Source organism: Mobula hypostoma, chromosome 24 (genome assembly GCF_963921235.1).
Source record: "Mobula hypostoma chromosome 24, sMobHyp1.1, whole genome shotgun sequence".
Taxonomy (NCBI): Eukaryota; Metazoa; Chordata; class Chondrichthyes; order Myliobatiformes; family Myliobatidae; genus Mobula; species Mobula hypostoma.
Genome location: NC_086120.1, coordinates 50800893 through 50822563, shown reverse-complemented (window position 1 = coordinate 50822563; position 21671 = coordinate 50800893). Strand labels below are relative to the sequence as shown.

At 42.4% G+C, this 21671-nt stretch overlaps 1 protein-coding gene across 1 annotated transcript in view; it reads right to left on the bottom strand.

Annotated features, from left to right (window-relative positions):
* mau2 (MAU2 sister chromatid cohesion factor) overlaps nt 1-21317 on the bottom strand; it is an 81914-nt gene extending 60597 nt beyond the window's left edge. The window contains exons 1-4 of the mRNA XM_063032546.1: nt 20994-21317; nt 10131-10148; nt 8626-8691; nt 406-501 (exon numbers count right to left, since the gene is read on the bottom strand). Coding sequence (XP_062888616.1) covers nt 406-501; nt 8626-8691; nt 10131-10148; nt 20994-21317 — 504 coding nt within the window. The remainder of the gene's footprint in view (nt 1-405; nt 502-8625; nt 8692-10130; nt 10149-20993) is intronic.
* Nucleotides 21318-21671: the final 354 nt, after the last annotated feature.

The window sequence follows — 21671 nt, the reverse complement described above, 5'->3', positions numbered from 1 at the left end:
CCTTTTTTGGCACTTGCTAATTGCCTAATTATGTGCAATCCAATGTCTCCTTGGGACTGTGGTGTGCAAAATGTGCTGACTGCTCCCACACACTTCGTTTGAACTCTCTCCCCCTCCACACAATCTAATATCTCCTTGGGGCAGTGGCACGCAAAAATGAGGTTGGCTATTTTGAGAGTTGCACTATGGTAGAGGAGTAAATGGAAAGTAATGCAAAGTTCATGAAATGAGGTTTGGATTAGGTCACTGCAAATAACAACTTCAGGCTTTCCTCTGAGATGTCTCCTGGTTGATCAGAGGCACTCAGAGTTGGTTAAGCTCTCAGTTTAACACTTGTGACATAAAAAGTGAACCTTCACCATGCCGTGAACCCCGCAGTAACCATAACAAACTAAAGATACATACTGCAAGCTGAAAGAGCAGTCGACAATGCCAGTAAGGTGTCTGCTGAGAGATCTGGATTGCTTTGCGTAAAAGTGGTTTTGCTGAATCAACCAGATTCTGAAAGACAAACAGCATAATTTCTTTTAATAAAGTCATGAATCAGGCAGAGACATAAACAGAGACTTGTCTCACAAGATGTAAAACAAATGCAGTATTACAATGCACAACAATTCCACAAAACCTCCAAGCTAAAAGGTTTAGAATAAAAAATTATTTCCTTCAATTTCAAATGGCAAAGGAACTATCAAAGTTTTCACAAAATGAGACCTTTCCTTATAGTTAGACTGTTTTGGATCAGCAAGCATTGCCTAAAAATTAAAAGCAGAATGAAAGTTAAGAAATGCCTCTGCTCGCAATAAAAATTCAGAAGTCTTGACCACAGACTTGTAGTGTTAAGAGTCCTGGAGGGATAGGGCATGGAAACACAGCCTTCAACTCAAGTGCGCACCCACTTACATCAATCCAACACTTCTCCCAGACTATTTATGGTTCTATTACTATTTATTATTTATGGAGCAACTGTAACAAAAACCAATTTCCCCAGGGATTAATAAAGTATGACTATGATTATATACTTCCCATATTGTCTTCAACCTCCCCCATATTCCAGTAGTCAATCATGATACCAATCTGCACATATTTGGGAAACAGAAGCAGCTGAAAAAAACCCAAGTGCTGACAGAATTAATTTTGCGAGGCAGTGGCTCTGCAAGTTACAACTGTGCATCATAGTCCTTCAATCCCAAGAGCTACTCACCAATTCTATTCATTGAGATACAGTGCAGGACCGGCCGTCCCAGCCCTTTGAGCTACACTGCTCAGCAACACCCGATTTAACCCTAGCCTCACCACGGGTGAAATTACAATAACCAATTAACCTAATTAGTACGGAGGAACTGGAGCACCTGAAGAAAACCCACACGTTCCATGGGGAAGACATACAGACTCCTTACAGATGATGACACCTTCTCAGTGATACTATCAGCAAGGTGGTACAGGAACCTGAAGACACACACTCAACAGCTTCTTCCCTGTCACCATCTGAGGTCTGAACTACCCAACTATTTTGCTCTCTTTTTGTACTACTAATTTTTTATAGTCAGAGTCATAGAACACTACAGCACAGAAACAGGCCCTCCTGCTCATCTAGTCCAGCCTGAACTATTAATCTCTCTAGTCCCATCAACCTGCACCCAGACCATAGCCCTCCCTATCCCTCCCATCCAAATTTCTCTTAAATGTTGAAATCAAATCCACATCCATCACTTCTGCTGGCAGCTTGCTCCACACTCTCAGCCACCCTCTGAATGAAGAAATTCCCCTCATGTTCCCTTTAAACATTTCCCCTTTCATCCTTAACCCATGACCTCTAGTTCTAGTCTCATCAAACTTCAGTGGGAAAAAGCCTGCTTGTATTTACCCTATCTATACCTCTCAACTTTGTCTTTCTATAAAAAATCTCCCCTTATTTTCCTAACAGCTCAAGCTGTCACATTGCATGGGGATCATGAGTGAATAGCCCTTTTCAAGTCCAGCCACAAATTCAATTGCATTAAGGCCTGGACTCTGACTTGGCCACTCCAGGACATTAACTTTGTTGTTTTTTGTTTCTAAGCCATTCATTCCTATGCAGCTTTGGCTTCATGCTTGTGGTCATTGTCTTGCTGGAAAACAAATCTTCTCCCAAGTCACAGTTCTCTTGCAGACTGCATCAGGTTTTCCTTCAGGATTTCCCTGTATTTTGCTGCATTCATTTTATCCTCTACCTTCACAAGTCTTCCAGGGCCTGGTGCAGTGAAGCATCCCCACAGCATGATGCAGGCCACCACCATGTTTCACAGTTGGGATGGAGTGTTTTTGATGATGTGCGGTGTTTGGCTTACGCCAAACATAGCGTTTAGTCTGATGGCCAAAATACTCAATTTTGGTTTCATCAGACCATAGAACCTTCTTTCAGCTGACTTCAGAGTTTCCCAAATGCCTTCTGGCAAACTCTAGACAAGACTTCATGTGAGCTTATATCAACAGTGGTTTTCTCTTTGCCACTCTCCCATAAAGCTGTGATAGGTGAAGCACCTGGGCAACAGTTGTATGTGCAGTCTCTCCAACTTCAGCCACTGAAGCTTGTCACAGGTCTGTTGGTGGCCCCCCTCACTAGTCCATTTCTTGCACGGTCACTGAGTTTTTGAAGATGGCCTCCTCTAGGCAGATTTACAGCTGTGCCATATTCTTTCTATTTCTTGATGAATGACTTAAGGGATACTCAGTGACTTGGAAATGTTCCTGTATCCATCTCCTGACTCGTGATTTTCAATAACCTTTTGACAGAGTTGCTTGGAGTATTCTTTTGTCTTCGTGGTGTCGTTTTTGCCAGGATACTGACTCACCAGCAGTTGGGCCTTCCAGACACAGGTGTATTTTCACTACAATCAATTGAAACACCTTGACTGCACACGGTGATCAACATTTAACTAATTATGTGACTTCCAAAACCAATTGGCTGCACCACTGATGCTTTGGTGTGTCACATTAAAGGGGGTGAATACTTATGCAATTATTTTGTTTTATATTTAGATCACTTTGTAGAGATCCATTTTCACTTTGACACAATAGTGTCTTTTTCTGTTAATCAGTGTCAAAAAAGCCAAATTAAATCCACTGTCCACTGTGATTCAATGTTGTAAAAAAAAAACATGAAAACTTCCAAGGGTTTTGGGGGGGGGGGGCGGGCAAATATTTATTTTTAAAAACAGGCACTATATATAGCTATGGTGCCCAAGACTTTTGCACAATACTGTATATTATGTCTTTCCGGTTGCCTAGTAACAACTACTGAGCTAGTACAAAGTCAAGTACTCTATTTCTGTTTCTCAATCACCTTCCTATTTTAACCAATATACAGTACTGTGCAGAAATCTTAGGCACCCTAACTATATACACATGGCCAAGGATTTTTGCATGCTACTGTAGATGACAAACAACCAACCCTGCACCGATCCCTGCAGCACACCAATAATCAAAGGCCTCCAGACAAAAAGGCAACCATCTACTAGCACCCTCTAGTTTCTCCCACAGAGCCAATGTCTCATCCAATTTACTATCTCATCTTGAAGGACAAGCGACTGAACCTTCTTGACCAACCTCCCACACAGAACCTTGCCAAAGACCTTGCTAAAGTCCATGCAAACAACATCTACTGCCTCTTCTTCATCAACTTTCCTGATAACTTTAATAAGACTGGTTAGAGACAACCTACCATGCACAAAGCCATGTTGACTAGCCATAATCAGTCTGTGTTGATCCAAGTTATCAAATAATCCAGTCCCTTGGAACACCTTCCAATAACTCTCCCACATTTCGGATGTTGAAAGGGTTGGACAGAGTAGATGTGGAAAGGTTGTTTCCCTTGGTGGGTGAGTCCACGACTAGAGGCCACAGTTTCAGAATTAGAGGGTACCCAGTTCAAACAGAGATGAGGAGAAATTTTTTTAGCCAGAGGGTCGTGGATTTGTGGAATTCGTTGCCACATACAGCTGTGGAGGCCTGATCATTGAGGGTGTTTAAGGAGGAGATTGACAGGTATCTAATTAGTCAGGGTATCAAGGGATATGGGGAAAAAGCCGGAAATTGGAACTAGATGGGTGAATAGTTTAGCTCATGGGGGAGCTGTGGAGCAGACTCAATGGGCCGAATGGCCTACTTCTGCTCCTTTGACTTGTGATCTTGCGATCACTAATGATGACATGCTCACTGAGTCAATTTCCTAGTTTATACTTAGAGCCTTTCTTAAAAAACAGAACAACATTGGCCATTCTCCAATCTTCCAGTACTTCACCCATTGCTTGGGCCCCTGCCATTTCTGCACTTGCCTCCTACAGGGTCCAAGAGAACACCTTGTTAGGCCCTGGAGATTTACACACCTCATTTGCCTCAAACCAGTGAATACCTGCTTCTCTGTAATCTGTACTCTGCACTCTGCATAACCTTGCTGCTGTTTTGCCTTGGTTCTGTAGACTCTACCCATCTCCCGAGTAAATAATTTTGTTCTAATTGCTATCCTTTTGTTCTTAAAGAATTTCTGAATCATTTACATTATTTATCTCTGCCCATCTCAGCAAAACTGTAAACATATCAACTCATTTGCTATTGCCTGGAATTGGTGCCATTCTGACAAGGCAAGAGTTTTCTTTAATTCACATTTATACTTCCTTAAACGAGAAAACATCCTTGAGTCTTTGCAATACCCTCTTGAAAACCAGTGTCCTTCTCGGAGAGCGAAGCCTAATGTAGCACAGCAGGATGGCAGAGGTTTTATTTTTAATTTCGACTTTAAATTCTACACAATTCCTGTATGGCTTTATAAAGTTCCCAGCAGCATGAAACATTGCCTTTAATGACCTGTGCACATACACACCCAAAATCTGCTCTTTTCCAGCTCCGAGACCAGTCGGCATTCAATGTAGAATTACTGCCATCCTTTTTATGAATATTCCTCTAAACCAGTGACTGTATTACTCGTGTGACAAGCCTCAAATTTCAACACAATTACTATTGTAAAGATTGTATTAGTCAGCGGAAAGAGTCTCCAGAAGAGAATTCCATGTTTATTCAGCATCTTTGCTCTTTGGTAGCATAACTGAATACCACTTGCCCTCCTTCTGCCAACTTCATGGGCTGAAAAATTCTGCTCTTATAAGTATGGCATCCAAAAACCCTCCCCCTCTTCCCCCCCCCCCCACAAAGCCTCTTCATATTAACTGCTCCTCCTACAGATGCTGCCTGGCCTGCTGAGTAACGGGCTCTTCTGGCCCAATGAGCCCACACCACCCAATCAAACCCATGTCACTAATTTTGAATGTGGGAGGAAAAAACGCATTTTCTGTTTTCTCCCACTGGACTCTGTCCTGCCAGCAAATGATAAACTTCATTTGGATTTAATCCAGGTTGCTCATCCGATCAATCATCTTATAAGCTACTGGGAGATACCTGCTAAACCCAAATTAAATCAACTTCATAACATCTTGCCAGCTTCAACAAGATTCCCCCACCCAATGTGCATTATATCAACACATCAAAGGGCCTGTTCCCTTTGTGTCCTGCTGGTTTACTCTTCTGTTGCAACCAACAATACCCCATCTTACAGCAGTTTTCTTCATTTTAAGGCACTTTTTCACACAACATCAAGAGATGCAACACCTGTCCTTTCATAAACTCAAGAGTTTCTGTAAATGCTTGAAATCCAGAACACACAAGGAAAACAACATCAGATTCCAGACCCTGTATCCAGCTCGGCTGAGAGTCTTTTACGACCAAGGGACAAAAACTTACGCTACGGTGGAGGAGGCAACGTCGGACCTGGCGGACCGGGGACTACCTATTAAAGTTATCACCCAACCGGAGTCGCTACTGGAGAGGATTCGGCAGAAGTCGTGGCAGTTAGTGGGGCGAGGATGCTCCACTCGAACCAGAGTGTCAAACTACAAGGAAAAGCTGCAAATATTCAGACGCGAATGTACAGAGAATACAGATTAATTAAGAGAAATGACTAAAAAGAGTAAATTGGACTTAAAAGTAAAATGAAAACTGGTAACTGAAAATAAACTAGGCGGAATAACTTGAATGATAGCAATATGGTCGAGACATAAATAGGAGAAAATTCTCTATGATTATTCAAACTGCTGAGGGCCCTCTAACACAGGGTGAAGATAGAGGTTATCCCTCTGAACTGAGGCGGGTCGGTGCTCAGGCCTCACTGTGGGAAGTCGGGGAAAATTTTCAAATGTTATACGTTCAGAAATGTCTAGGGTGTGGTTATATGTCTTGGTTTACTGTTGAGAAGGGATTGCTTACTGTTTGGTTAGAAAAGGAGAGTGCTTTTTTTCTACTAGAGAAAAATGCAAACTGAATTGGTAAAAATAATTTCCTATAATGTTAATGGGGTTTTGAATCCAATTAAAAGAAATAAGATTATGTCTAAATTGAAAAAAGAGAGGGCACTCTGCAGCTTTCAATGGTCCTCGACTAATTCTTTGACTTGGAGAGAACATTGTTGGAAAAACATTATAAGATACTTCAAGACCCCATATCAGGAAAAATATAAAGATACAAATGTGATGTGTTGGAGAAGGTGCGGCTCCAAGGAGGCAAATCATTTTCATATTTTCTGGGATTGCCCTAAATTAAGTCTATTTTGGGAAGGTATTCATAGAACATTAGTTAAGGTACTTAGGTCCCAGATACCTCTGAACTTTGAGACGCTCTATTTGGGGCATGTATTGTTCCTTGAACAGAAGGAAGATATAAAGTTGCTGCAGGCCCTCTTAGCGGCAAGTAAGAAATCAATCACTAGAAAATGGCTAAATCCAATACCACCTACATTAGAAGATTGGTACGAAATTATCTTGGAAATATTTAAAATGGAAAAGTTGACTTACTCCCTGAGAACTCAAAAAGAAACATTTTATCAAATCTGGAATAAATGGATTGAATATATAATCCCAATGCGAGCAGACTTTAGATGACTCTCCTAATGATTTATATTGCTCTTCTCATCAACACAGTAATATTGCTAACGTAAGCACCCCTAGTCTAAATGTTTGTTGTTTTTTTTTGGAAAATAGAGAATTAATACAAGTAAAGGGAAAGATTTGGGAAAGGGATAAAAAAAATGAAAAAATTAAGTAAATAAGTACATAGGGATTAGATAATTATGTCTGCGGGCAGGAACAAGCACGAACAAATTGGGATATAAACACCTACAATGGTTGGTATATAGGCTTGTATGCAACATTTTGGACCAGTGGAAATGGTCCAGAAGGGTTGTATGGAAACTATTATTACCATTTTTATTAACAACTAATTTCATTACTTAGCCTAATAGGTTAGATTTACCACAGTACATAATTATCTATTTAAATGTTTATTTTCCTTTTATATCATCTCAATGTGTACTTAAGAATGTATAAATAATTGTAGTTTTATACATATAAAAAAATGGAAAAGGTTATATGTGTGAAAAAAGTACATGATAATTGTGAATTCCTTATCCAAATAAAAATAAAATTAAAAAAAAAGAAATAAATAAATGGACAATGTTTCGGGCCATGACCCTTCATCTGTTCTTTCTTTCTGGGATGCTTCTCTTCCCAGCATCCGGGGATCCAAAGCGTCTTTCTGAGTGAAGCAGCAATTCTCTTGCACTCCTTTCAATCTAGTGTACTGCATTCAGTGTTTAGTGTGGCCTCCTCTACACTGGAAAAATAATATGCAGACCTTGGTCTGCAGGAGTGATCCCAAGCTTCCTCTATCTGCCATTTTAAATCTCCATCGCACTCTGATCTCCACCTGTGGCCTCCCCCACTGTTACAATGAGGTCCAGCACATGCTTCACAATAACGTCTCATCAACCACCCGTACAGGTTACAGATTAAACTGAATACTGCAACTCCCTAACTTCAGTTGACTTGCTTTCTCTGTCTATACCAGAGCTGGCCATTTCTACTGCAAGTCATCCATTTGTGATTTTGGCTGTCCTACCTTCACTGTTTCAACAGTCTCGTACGCTGGGCACAAGCTACAATTCTGTTACTAGTGACACATAATACAATATTTATTTACTTAGATGTATAGTATGGAACAGGCCCTTCTGGCCCAATGTGCCATATCACCCAGCAGACACTTATTTAACACTAGCTTAATCATGGGACAATTTATAATGACCAATTAATCTACCAACTGATACACTTTTGGACTGTAGAAGGCAACCAGAGAACCTGGAGGAAACCCACGTGGCTCATGGGGAGAACATACAAACTCCTCAATGAAAGTGTCAGAATTGAAGTCTGCACTCTGGAATAGCATCGAATTAACCACTAGGTTACATGGTGCCCTCCAATGTATCTCATTTAATCTAGTCTCAGCCTAGTGCCAACGTTCCCTTTGTTCTATCCATTCCTACATCCACCTACAACTTACAATAATGATCTTTTTCTCTTTTCTAGTTCTGAATAGTTTATTTTAATCATTAACTGTTTCTCTTTCCAGAGATGCTGCCTGGCCTGCTGAGTGTTTTGAGTATTGTGTTTTATTTCAGATTTACAGCATCTGTGGTCTTATAATTTCAATAAATCAACTCTTCCTGTAATGAATTTTAATAAAAAACCTGTAAAGACTCTTTCTTACCTGGTGGCAATATAACTCTGAGAGAAGGCTGGCTGCTTCAAATTTTATATCTTCAAACTGCGGAATCTAACACATTTGCATTAAGGATTTATCAAATTCAATTGTCTGAACATAGTTGTTTAAGTCCACATTTCCCTTTCACCGCTCCATAAAGAATTTGCTCAGAGGGCATGATGTTGAAGAATTAATGTATAAATTTCTACAATGTTACTTAGAATCATGGCAATTGAACAATTTCCATATGGCAGAAAGAAATAGGATAATTGGCCAGAAGTAACCATTAGGTACAACCAAACAATGAGCTTCAACAATACTTCAGCAAATAGAGAAAGCAGCACATTCCAGCTTTCCCATGCAATGGGTCCAGTAAAAGTTGAGTAAAAAGAAACTTGAGGATCAACAAGAAAAAAAACCACACTGCTTGAGAAAATGTGGAACCAGGCAGGAAACTTCAGGAGGAGGCAGGACAAAGAAGCAATTAAAACCAGAAGTGAATTGTAAACACAAGATCCTACAGAGGCCGGAAATCCAGTGGAATGAACGGAGAGACACACACACACAGACACACACAAAGAAAATGCTGGAGGAACTCAACAGGTCAGGCAGTCTACATGGAGAAGAATAAACAGTCGACATTTCAGGCCAAGACCTTTTTCAAGACTGGAAAGGAAAGTGATGTCAGAAAACAAAGGTGGAAGTGGAGTAAGATAGGGGAAGGAGGACAAGCTCGCAGATGAATGGTGAAGCCAGGTGGGTGGGGGGAGGCGATAGGTGGAAAAAGGTAAAGGGCTAGAGAAATAGGAATCTTGACAGAAGAGGTGAGTGGACCTTGGGAGAAAGGAAGGAGGTGAGGCATCCGAGGACTTTGATAGGCAGAAGAGAAGAGGTAAAGGCCAGAATGAGGAATAGAAGAGTGAAGGGGGAGGTGAAAGGAAAAAAGGGAAAGAATATAAATTACGAGCTGCACCAACCAGTAGCCCACCTATTTAACACTTGCCTAATCACAGAACAATTTACAATGACCAATTAACCTACTAACCAGTACATCTTTGGAGGAAACCAGAACACCTGGAGGAAAGCCACGCAGTTCTTGGGGAGAACATACAAATACCTTATAGACGACAGAATTGAACTCCAAATTCCAGAATACCTTGAGCGTTCCTACTAACTGCTGTGTTATAGTGGCACCCATAGTGAGAGATTTTTCTATGGCCATGGCCTCAAATGCTTATTTAATAATCTACTTTGCCATTTTTACTCAACAATGTTTGTAAATGTTCTGTGGCCTGGCTCTGAATCCAGAAGTACTTCTGTAGAATCCAAGCAGCAATCAGCAGAGATGTTGCATTGTGCGAGCTTGTTATATTCAGATCAAGCCAATTCAAGATTAGCAGGAAATATCAGCATTGAATAGCAAGATTTAAAAAGGATAGCAACACTTCAGCTTCTGCAATTATCTACCAGCACTTCAAACATGTGTCTTTTGGTTTGAGTAAAAAGGATACTTGCTGGGATATTAACCACTGAAAAAGAGGAAAACAAAATATTAGTCACATTGGTTATGTTGCAATCAACGTTCCCGCTAATTTTTTTTTAAACAGCTAAACCAACCAACAATTGCTCGCAGTAATTTTGAACAAAAAATTATACAAGGCCTGAAAACTGCATGGCACTTTAAAAGTTTTTTTGTAATATGCACATGAAACAAACACAAACCACAACTCACGTAAACAATGTCAAGCATTCTAAACAACTGACAGGCACATTGGCAGAAGTAAAATGTTTTAACTAGACAATGTAGGCACTCAGCAGGCCATTGCGTTTATCGTTACAATTTGTAACAGGTTGTAACTTGAAATACTGACAATATAAATATGTTGATGCATTAAAATGTTTCAAAGCAAGGATTGTAATATTTAGAAAATTTATGGATTATATTCATTAACAAATAATTACAAGGTATTTAACAATCACATTAGCATAATTCCAAAATTACATTAGCATATTATAAAAGAAAATTCCAAATGCACAGTAACAAAGGATATGTTCACAGGAACATTTCAGTTACTGCGAGGCTGCACACCAATGCAGCTTAGAGGGAACAGAGGTTGAAGTCCATTAAACTTACAAACTGCTTTTAAGAGTTTAACATCAAACTCACTCAAGAAGAGATTCTATGCAGCAGCATTTCTTTATATCCATCTAATACTTGGAAAATAACGGAAGGTTTTAGTTATGACTAGCACGAGAGGGCACAGTTTTAAGGTAGGTACAGAGGAGATATCAGGGATAAGTTGTTTTTTTAAAAAACGCGAGAGTGGTAAGTGCGTGGAATGTGCTGCCGGCAACGGTGGTGGAAGCGGATACGATAGGGTCTTTTAAGAGACTCCTGGACAGGTATATGGAGCTCAGAAAAATAGAGGGACGTGGGTTACCTTAGGTAATTTCTCAGGTAAGGACATGTTTGGCACAGCTTTGTGGGCCGAAGGGCCTGTATGGTGCTGCAGGTTTTTTTTTAATGTTTTTATGTTTCTATGTTATTTTCTGCCAGGTACAACATGAAAAGGAAAAGTTAATCTTAATATTTTACCAAAGAGAAAATCTGCAAATGCTGGAATTCCAAACAATACACACAAGATGCTTCGGCAGGACATTTTACCAAGAAGGTACATTTACTTATTATCCCTCAATCTCCTTAAAAAGATCACTGGTAGGTCAGCTTTTTTGAACTACGCTCCTAAACTGTGGAATTCAATATCCACAACTACACAGATTCAGTTGACACTTAAATGCCAGCTCAAAATGTATTGATTTAACATTGCCTTTCACTAACATCTTTGTCTTTTATTTTCATACTTGTGCTTTTATCCCATTGTAAGGCACTTAGAACTATACAGTCTGTATGAAAGGGCTTTATAAATAAGGTTATTATCATCTACAACTGTGTGATGCACACATTATCAGTTAGAGCAAACTATTAGTTCTTCCAGGATTTGGGTTCCACTGGCAAGGCCCATCCCCTGGACTGAGCGACTTTCTGAGCCATTTAAGTATCATCCACATCACTGGGTTTGGAGATACAAATAGAACAGCCCAAGAAGAGGGCAGGTCCTCTTACCTAAAGGACACGAATGCACTAGATGGGAGTTTGCACACAACTGATGGAATTGTGATACTGTAATTCTTTGAAATTCCAGATTATTAACCAATTTGTAAACACAAAGATCACTTATACACATAGATTGCATGCCTATAGTGACCCTAGGCACAGGAGTGTCTGTACATAAGCTGTCTGACACAAAATGATAAAGTAGTGGTGGGGGGGGGGGCATGGAGGGGTGAAGGTGTTGATTAGCCTTATTGCTTGAGCGAAAATACGAGGGGTGATTGATAAGTTCGTGGCCTAAGGTAGAAGGAGTCAATTTTAGAAAACCTAGCACATTTATTTTCAACATAGTCCTTTCCTACATGTACACACTTAGTCTAGCGGACGTGGAACATACAGATCCCTTCTTTGTAGAAGTGGTCCACAGCAGGGGTGATTGATAAGTTCGTGGCCTAAGGTAGACGGAGATGAGTTATACAGCTCTCATGACATGCACGTGCAGTTCAACTCTGAGTGAAAACGTTGCAAGTTTGAAGTTAATAACTCATCTCCTTCTACTGTAGGCCACGAACTTATCAATCACCCCTGCTGTGGACCACTTGTGGAGGTCCAAGACACCGACTTCTACCGAGACGGGATCCGTATGCTCCACGACCGCTGGCCTAAGAGTGTAAATGTAGGAAAAATAAATGGGCTAGGTTTTCTAAAGTTGACTCCTTCTACCTTAGGTAACGAACTTGTCAATCACCCCTCGTAACTGTTTTTGAGTCTGGTGGTCCTGGCATGGATGCTACGCAGCCTCCTCCCCGTTGGGAGTGGGACAAACAGTCCATGAGCAGGGTGGGGGGGGTGGGATGTTACTGGCCCTTTTTTGGCATCTTTCTGTAAGACAGTATGTCCTTGACAATGGATAGGCTGGTGACAGTGATGCACTGGGCAGTTTTGATTACCCATTGTCGAGCTATCCTGTCTGCTTCGATAAAAATTGCGGGGTTAAAGGGGATATGCCAAATTCCTTCAACCTCCTGAAGTAGAGACACTGGTAAGCACACTTGGCCATGGTGTCAACATGGCTGGGCCAGGACAGGCTGTTGGCAATATTCACTCCCAGGGGTCTGAAGCCCTCAACCTCTACACATGAGCATGTGTACCACATCCCCCCACCCCCACCAGCCCGAAAGACAATAGCAAACTCTTCTTTTGTTGACATTGAGGCAAAGATTGCCATCATGGCACCTTGTCACTAAACTCTCTATTTTCTTTCTCTACACTGGCTCATCATTATGAGACATAGCCCAATACCTTCGGTAGCGTCTGCAAACTTGCAAATGGAGCTAGAGCAAAATTTTACCACGCAGTCATGGGTGCACAGGGATTGGTGGGGGGGGGTGGGTAAGAAGATGGAGCCTTGTAGATAATTGTGGCAAATGTGTTGCTGCCTATCCTTACTGACCGTGGTCTGTTGGTCAGGAAACCAAGGATCCAGTTACAATGGCAGATAGTGAGTCTCTGGTCTAGGAGTTTGGAATGTTTGGTTTGAATTACAGTATTGAACTCAATAAATAAAAGGCTAAGGTAGGTATCTATGCTGCCCAGATGCTCCAGAGAAGAGTGTAGGGCCAGGAAGATGGCATTTGCCATAGATCTGTTTCAGCAGATGAAATGCAGTGAGGTTGTCAGGGAGACTGGAGTTAAAGTGTATCAATGACCAGCTGTTCAAAGCATCTCATGATGGTGGTTGACAGAGCCAGAGGGCAGCAGTCATTAGGCACGTTATCTTGACTTTCTTAGGTACTGATATGATAGTGGTCTTCTTAAAGAAGGTACAAACTGCAGATTAAGACAGGGAGAGGATAAAAACGTTCGCAAATACCTTTACCACCTGCTCTGTGCAGGATCTAAGGACATAGTCAGAAACACCTCTGGGCCAAATACTTTCCACAGGTTCACTTTCCATATGACTATGGGTTTAAGTGCATTGAATTCTGTCAGGGTGGGTAGTAACTTACCAATCCCCTTCTGTTCAAATAGAATGCATTAAGCTTATTGGGAAAGGAAGCACTGTTGTCAGAACTGTTGTTCGTATTGTAGCCCAATGTAGCATGTAAACCCTGTACAACTGACGGCATTTCTGCACCCCAATTTGGGACCGATATTTTCTCTTAGCATCCCTAGTAATTTTAGAGGTTATATTTCAACTTCTTCTAAGGGCCAGGGTCACCTGATTTGAATGCTGCATTTCTGGACTAGGGAGTGGATCTCCTGGTTATTCAGGATTTTCAGTTTGGGAACAACAGAATTGTCATAGTCCTCAAGACCCTTACTGATAGTCTGTGACAGGGTGACATGCTAATCAAAGCTGGCTGCGGAGTCTTTGAACATGAAGTAATCAGCAGTCATGTAGAACTTCCTCAGACCAGCACTGTCTGGTGATCTGAATTGCTAAATGTTGGGGGGGGAGAAAGAAGAGTGGCTTGGTAGGCATCTTTGATGGTTGTGTAGCAATTAAGAGTACTTAGGCCCTTGGCTGTGTCAATTTGACCAAGAAAGAACTCTCTATAAAAATCACACCGGTTGGTGCTTCAACTGTTACCTCCACTACCCTTTCATGCACTGAATTTCAGGCCACTATCATCCTCTGATGTGGAGAATAAAAACCTTCACTAATACTCTAATCCTTCCATCAATTACTTTAAAGAGATGCCCTGCCTTCTGACCCTTCCAAGAGAAATTGGTCCTTCTTCATAAATAAATAGACCCAATGTAATAATGAATATCTCAACTAAGTTGACCCAAACCTCCTGTTCCAAAATAAATGTCATCATATCCCATCTTTCCTCACTGCTGCAGTTTTCCAGTCCCAGCCTAATTTCTATGCATCTTATCTACATGTTTTCTATTTCAAATTGCATCTTCTTTGCAAAATGGTGACCTAGGAAGTAGTCAAGCTGTGGTTTAACTGGTATTGGAAACAGTTCCTTGTTCTTGTGGCCTTAGTTAATAATAAGAACACCCTGAATACTTGCTTTTTAAACATATCAATTCCCCCCTGCATCTGTGTACAAATTCTGTCTGATGGGTTAAGAATTTTATCTGTGATCTGAAACTCTGAGCTTGACAAAGCAAGTTTAGAACTCAATTTTCATAAGGATACCTCATCTCATTCAAGGTAGTAGCAAGTATCACAAATGATCTAATTTTGACCCAGCTTAAACTGGTAAAAAAAATTATTTAAGGACTCATGCTAGATCATTTTCAACTGAAAATGTTCATTCGCAAACTACAAGGCCAACTGCAGTCAGTGGTAAGGAAGGCAGATGCAAAGCTAGCATTCATTTCGATACGATTAGCAAGGGTGTAATGCTGAGGGTTTATAAGCTGATGGTTAGACTGCACTTGAGAGTATTGTGAGCAGTTTTGGGCCCTTTATCTAAAAGATGTGCTGACATTGGAGAAGGTTCCGAGGAAGCGCATGAGAATGATTCTGGGAACGAAAGGATTAATGTATGAGGCACATTTGAAGGCTCTGGATCTGTTCTCACTAAAGTTTAGATAAATTGGGGGGGGGGGGGCGGGGTGGAATCTCATTGAAACCTATCGACTACTGAAAGGCCTAGACAGAGTAGCTGCGAAGAAGATGTTTCCAATAGTCTTGGGACCAGTGGGCACAACCTCAGAATAGAGATGAAGGTATTTCTTTAGCCAGAGGATAGTGAATCTCTGTAGTTCATTGCCACAGATGGCTGCGAAGGGCAAGTTGAGAATATTTAAAGTAGAGGTTGATAGGTTCTATATTAATCAGAGTACAGAGAGAAGACAGAAGGGGGTTAAGAGGTATAATGGTTGGCCTAATTCTGCTCCTATGTCTTATGGTCTTGTGACCCAAACACACCTTTTATGAGATATGCTAGTGTTCAAGTTGTAGTGTGGAGTTCAGAAACTTTCACCAGTGCCCTAGAGATACAAGTTTTAATCTCCACACAGCACTGAGGAATTTAATAAAGCCAGAACAGAAAAAGAGAGGGCAATTTCAGTAATGTTCACAGTGATGCTACTGATTGCTATCAAACACTCCTCTTGGTAAATTGGTTTATTATTGTCACGTGTACTGAGGTGAGGTGAAAAATTTTGTTTAGTATGCTTTCAATCGGAAGAGGAAGGCAAAGAAGAAAATATATGGGAAAGACTGAAAGAACTAACAGATCTAAGTGTGCGAGATATCATTGACGCTGCGAGGGATCGTTTGATATGGAGAGCCACGATCGCCCAAGCGTGTGACGCGCAAGGCACATGAAGAAGAGATGCTTTCAATACAGATCATTTCTACAGTGCTTTGTCGAACAAGAGGAAACAGAATGTGGAATAACTCACGACTTAGTCTGATGTCTACCCAACTTCAAACCCACAAATATGGCTCACTCCTTAATGCCCTCCCAGTTCATAGGCAGTTAGGTTAGGATATAAATATTGCAACTGACAGTGAGGTCCACATCCTATGAAGGCATAAAATGCCCGACATTTACTGTCCCATCTCACAAGCAATAAACTGCTACATGTTGCAAACTGTGCTACTGTTACCCATGGAAGCATATTAAGAAGTGCTCAGAAAACCAGAAATTTTAGAATAAAGAGAGGAAAGAAAGAAATAAAGATGCATATTCAATTATGTGAAGATGTAGAACAAATCCTGCAGATAACAGGCAAGTTATTGCATGAAGAGTGTGAGCTTCAGAACCTCACTTCCAGGCACTATTCTGGTATCCACAGCATAAGAACACTAACATGGTACTAAGAACAAGTAACAAATAAGATGTTTGTCGAGATCAGTGACCCCCAGAATCACACAAGTCTCTCAGTTGCAAGCAGCTGACAAGGCAAAAGGGCTCTTGAAACTCAAAAACAAGTGCTAGAGCAGGAGCTCCCAAGCCTGGGGTCCACAGACCCTCAGTTAATAATAGGGGGTTATGGCATAAAAAACGTTGGCAACTGCTGTGGTGCAGGGTTGATGCCAGTAAACAATGAATGTGTACAGTCACAGAAGATGCAGCATGAATGGTTCAAACCCATATTTTTGACTGAAATACAGACTATTGATATAGGCTTTATAAATGCAATTGTGCTTAATCGATCTTTAACCAACTTCAACAGATGTACAATTGTTTGAAGCCATTGTGTGATCACATACAAGATTTTTTTAAAAAATCACAAGAATTTAGCTTCCAAGTACATCAAACAAAAAGATCATTTACAGGAAAGTAGACCCTATAGCAGTCATTTGATTAAAAACCGAACCAGAAGGCAATTTTATTAACTGGAAAGAGGAGTGTACCATTACCTGTGCACCATGGGCTGCTGACTGACACCTTGTCATTGTAACAATACACATCTGAGTTATGGTCAGTGTGGGAAAAACAACACTGGCATCTCCCTGCTCTACTCTCAAACATACCAGCAGATTTTGCTAAGGACTGGGAAAGGAGTGCCATGCTCCCCATCCACTGGTAGTGGAATCACAAGACAAAATACATACACTCCATTTTACTGCTAGCAATGCTTTTCTCGCCCACTTAAAAGATGCCAAATCACCTCTCTCCAAACACCATAATCATAACTCAAAAAATGGCACTCATGACTTTTCCCACATTTTTCTAAACTAACATTTACATCATATTTCTCCTCTAAAAGATGCCTCAGTTTTACCACTGGCTTGTTTCTTTTGCAGACTCTACAAAGGCCAGGGTTGTCTATGGTGGCGTGTGCATTTTGATAACAAATTTGCTTTGACCGACACATCTCACTTCATCCCTACTCACCAGTAAATGTGTCAGAGATGTTAGTTCTTAAACAGAATTTGTTAATCTACTACGTTTCATTGAGGAACGACTGCGCAGGCGCGTGGATGTCAGCAAGTTAGACTGGCAGGAAGAGTTTAAAAAGACAGCTTTATAGAGCGGGCACAGAGTAGAGGGACTCAAGAGTAGGAGGCTCAACGGGGCCTTGGCGATAACGGGTCAAGGAGAGGTAAGTTACTTGGGAAGTATGCCTGTGAGGCTGGCGTTCTGTACTGGGTGTCAGATGTGGGATGTCTGAGAGACTCCTAGCCTCCCGGACGGCCACATCTAAGCCAGGTGCATCCAGCTGCAGCTCAAGACCTTCGTCTGGTGAGGGAAAGTGAGGAGGTGATAGAGAAGAGTTATAGGCAAGTAGTCACACCGGGGCCTCGGGAGACGGATAAATGGGTAACAGTCAGGAGAGGGAAGGGCAAGAGTCAGATACTAGAGAGTACCCCTGTGGCTGTCCCCCTTAACAATAAATACTCCTGTTTGAGTACTGGTTTTGGGGGGGGTGGGGGGAACCTAACTGCAGGAAGCAACCCTGAAGTGCAAAGGTGAACAGCCAGAGGTTGTGGTACATATTGGTACCAATGACATAGGTAGGAAAAGGGAGGAAGTCCAGAAAACAGACTACATGGAGTTAGGAAGGAAGTTGAGAAGCAGGACCACAAAGGTAGTCATCTCAGGATTACTGCCTGTGGCACGCGACAGTGAGTATAGGAATAGAATGAGTTGGAGGATAAAGACTGGAGCAGAGGGCAAAGATTCAGATTTCTGGATCATTGAGACCCCTTTTGGGGCAGGAGTGACCTGTACAAAAAGGAAGGGTTGCACTTGAATCCAAGGGGGACCAATATCCCGACAGGGAGGTTTGCTAAGGCTATTGGGGAGAGTTTAAACTAGAATCACTGGGGGGTGGGAACCGAACTGAAGAGACGGAGGAAGGGGTGATTGGCTCACCAATCGAGAAAGCTTGTAGACAGTGTGAGAGGGAGGACAGGCAGCTGATAGAGAAGGGATAGGATCAGACTGATGGTTTGAGATGTGTCTACTTTAATGCAAGGAGCATCATAAACAAAGCGGATGAGCTTAAAGCGTGGATCAGCACTTGGAACTATGATGTTGTGGCCATTACAGAGACTTGGATGGCTCAGGGGCAGGAATGGCTACTTAAGAGCGCCAAGCTTTAGATATTTTATAAAGGACAGGGAGGGAGGCAAAAGAGATGGGGACGTGGCACTGCTGATCAGAGATAGTGTCATGGCTGCAGAAAAGGAGGAAGTCATGAAGGGATTGTCTAATGAGTTTCTGCGGATGGAAGTTAGGAACACAAAGGGGTCAATAACCCTATAGTGAGTCTTACTTCAGTGGTTGGTAAGTTGGTGGAGAAGCTCCTGAGAGGCAGGATTTATGAATATTTGGAGAAGCATAATATGTTTAGGAATAGTCAGCATGGCTTTGTCAAAGGCAGGTCGTGCCTCATGAGTTTTTTGTCAATGTGACTAAGCACATTGATGAAGGTAGAGCAGTAGATGTAGGGTATATGGATTTCAGGAAGGCATTTGATAAGGTACCCCATGCAAGGCTTATTGAGAAAGTAAGGAGGCATGGGATCCAAGGGGACATTGCGTTGTGGATCCAGAAGTGGCTTGCCCACAGAAGGCAAAGAGTGATTGTAGACGGGTCATATTCTGCATAGAGGCTGGTGGCCAGTGGTGTGCCTCAGGGATCTGTTCTGGGGCCCCTTCTCTTTGTGATTTTTATAAACGACCTGGATGAGGAAGTGGAGGGATGGGTAAGTAAATTTGCTGATGACACAAAGGTTGGGAGCGTTGGGGATAGTGTGGAGGGCTGTCAGAGTTCACAGTGGGACATTGAAAGGATGCAAAACTGGGCTGAGAAGTGGCAGATGGAGCTTAACCCAGATAAGTGTGAGGTGGTTCATTTTGGTAGGTCAAATATGATGGCAGGATATAGTACTAACAGTAAGACTCTTGGCAGTATGGAGGATCAGAGGGATCTTGGGGTCTGTATCCATAGGACATTCAAAGTTGCTGCACAGGTTGACTCTGTGGTTAAGACGACATACGGTGCATTGGCCTTCAACAACCATGGGATTGAGTTCAAGAGTCGAGAGGTAATGTTACAGCTTTATAGGATGCTGGTCAGAACACACTTGGGAGTACTGTGCTCAGTTCTAGTCACCTCATTACAGGAAGGATGTGGAAACCATAGAAAGGGTGCAGAGGAGATTTACAAGGATGTTGCCTGGATTGGGGAGCATGCCTTATGAGAATAGGTTGAGCAAACTCGGCCTTTTCTCCTTGAAGCGAAGGAGGAGGAGAGGTGACCTGATAGAGGTGTATAAGATGATGAGAGGCATTGATCATGTGGATAGTCAGAGGCTTTTTCCCAGGGCTGAAATGGCTAACACGAGAGGGCACAGTTTTAAGGTGCTTGGAAGTAGGTACAGAGGGGTTGTTAGGGGTAAGTTTTGTTTTTAAACACGCAGAGAGTGGTGAGTGCGTGGAATGGACTGCTGGCGACTGTGGCGGAGGTGGATACAATAGGGCTTTTTAAGAGGCTCCTGGACAGGTACATGGAGCTTAGGAAAATAGAGGGCTATGGGTAACTCTAGGTAATTTCTAAAGTACATGTTTGGCACAGCATTGTGGGCCAAAGGGCCTGTATTGTGCTGTAGGTTTTCTATGTTTCTACGTTACCTCTCCGGGTGACAATGCATTAAAATAACATTTCAGGTCTCCTTCCAATTATAAACTTACTTTTGATATTTGTTGACACAAAAGTTATCCCAATATCCTGATCAATGTGAACACTCAAACACTGACAAATTCAACCTCGTTGTGCATATCAGTCACTGCTGCTGCTCAATGTTATTTTTAGCAAGTTGACAACTGCGAAACTACATTCTGAAGGGTATGAAGAGTAAATCTTTGACTGTTTTGCATTATGAACTCAAGACAAGAGCTGCTGCAAGTGGAACTCTTCCTAATTACACTGCAGATTGAGTGAGGTCAGGGAAAAAATAAAGCGCCATTCAATAAGTGCTTTGCCCTACATCCGAGACAACTGTTGTAAAAGTACCTCTAATGACGGTAATAGGGCTAAGTGAAATGTGAAAACAACCAGGAGAGTGAGAGTAGCGCAGAGTGCTAAGGGAGGGAGAACGAAGGGACAGAGTGCCAGCAGAGGTGAATAGGGTTGGGAGAGGGCACAGGTATTGGCTGTGGAGAGGGTCTAGGAGTGGGTAGAGGATGGAATGGAACTGAAGAGTGAAAGTTGAGTAGGGGAGCAGGGGTGAGGACGGGGCAGAGGAATCGAGGATAGAGGATCAGGAGACAGAGGGCGGATCTCTGGACTAATTCTCACTTCATACGCCGTACTGCGCCACCCTCCCCACTGCTCACCGCCTTCTCGAGGTGCGAGCGGGCCTGCTCCGTGTTCTTAGTGTGGTGATACAGGACGCTGCCGAGCTGCAGGTGGGTGCGGGCCTCGATGCGCTGCGACGGCTTGAACTGAAAGATGGCCTGCAGGCAATGAACGCACAATTTGATCTTCGGCGGGCTGGCCGTGCGGAAGTTCTCGGCGAAGCCCAGCAGAGCCAAATACCAGGCGTCCGTATATTGAGGCGGCTGCTGCGGAGCCTGGGGCTGAGGCTGTGCTTGCGGTGGCTGCTGGTGAGGGCCGCTAGCGCCAACCGCCGCCATTTTACCCGCATCCGCGACAAACATCGCGAGAGGTGGCAGCGGTCCGAGAGCTGGCGTCGTGGGGGCGGGACTTGGGGTACCCAGTGACGTCATGGGGAAGGACCACGAACTGGGTTTATCGTACCGAGGGCGTGGGGGCAAAGAAGTCACAGAAATTAAGCAGTTATCAGATACTCAAAATGAGATTTACACTTCACTCAGAGAGAGAAGTGAGTGTGCGCAACAAGCTGCCAGCGCAAGTGGTGCATGTGAGCTCGATTTCAATGTTTGAGAGATGTTTGGATAGGTACGGAGGGCTATGGTCCGGGTGTAGATCTTTGGGAGTAGGCAGTTTAAATGGTTCAGTACGGACTAGATGGGCCGAAGGGACCGTTTCTG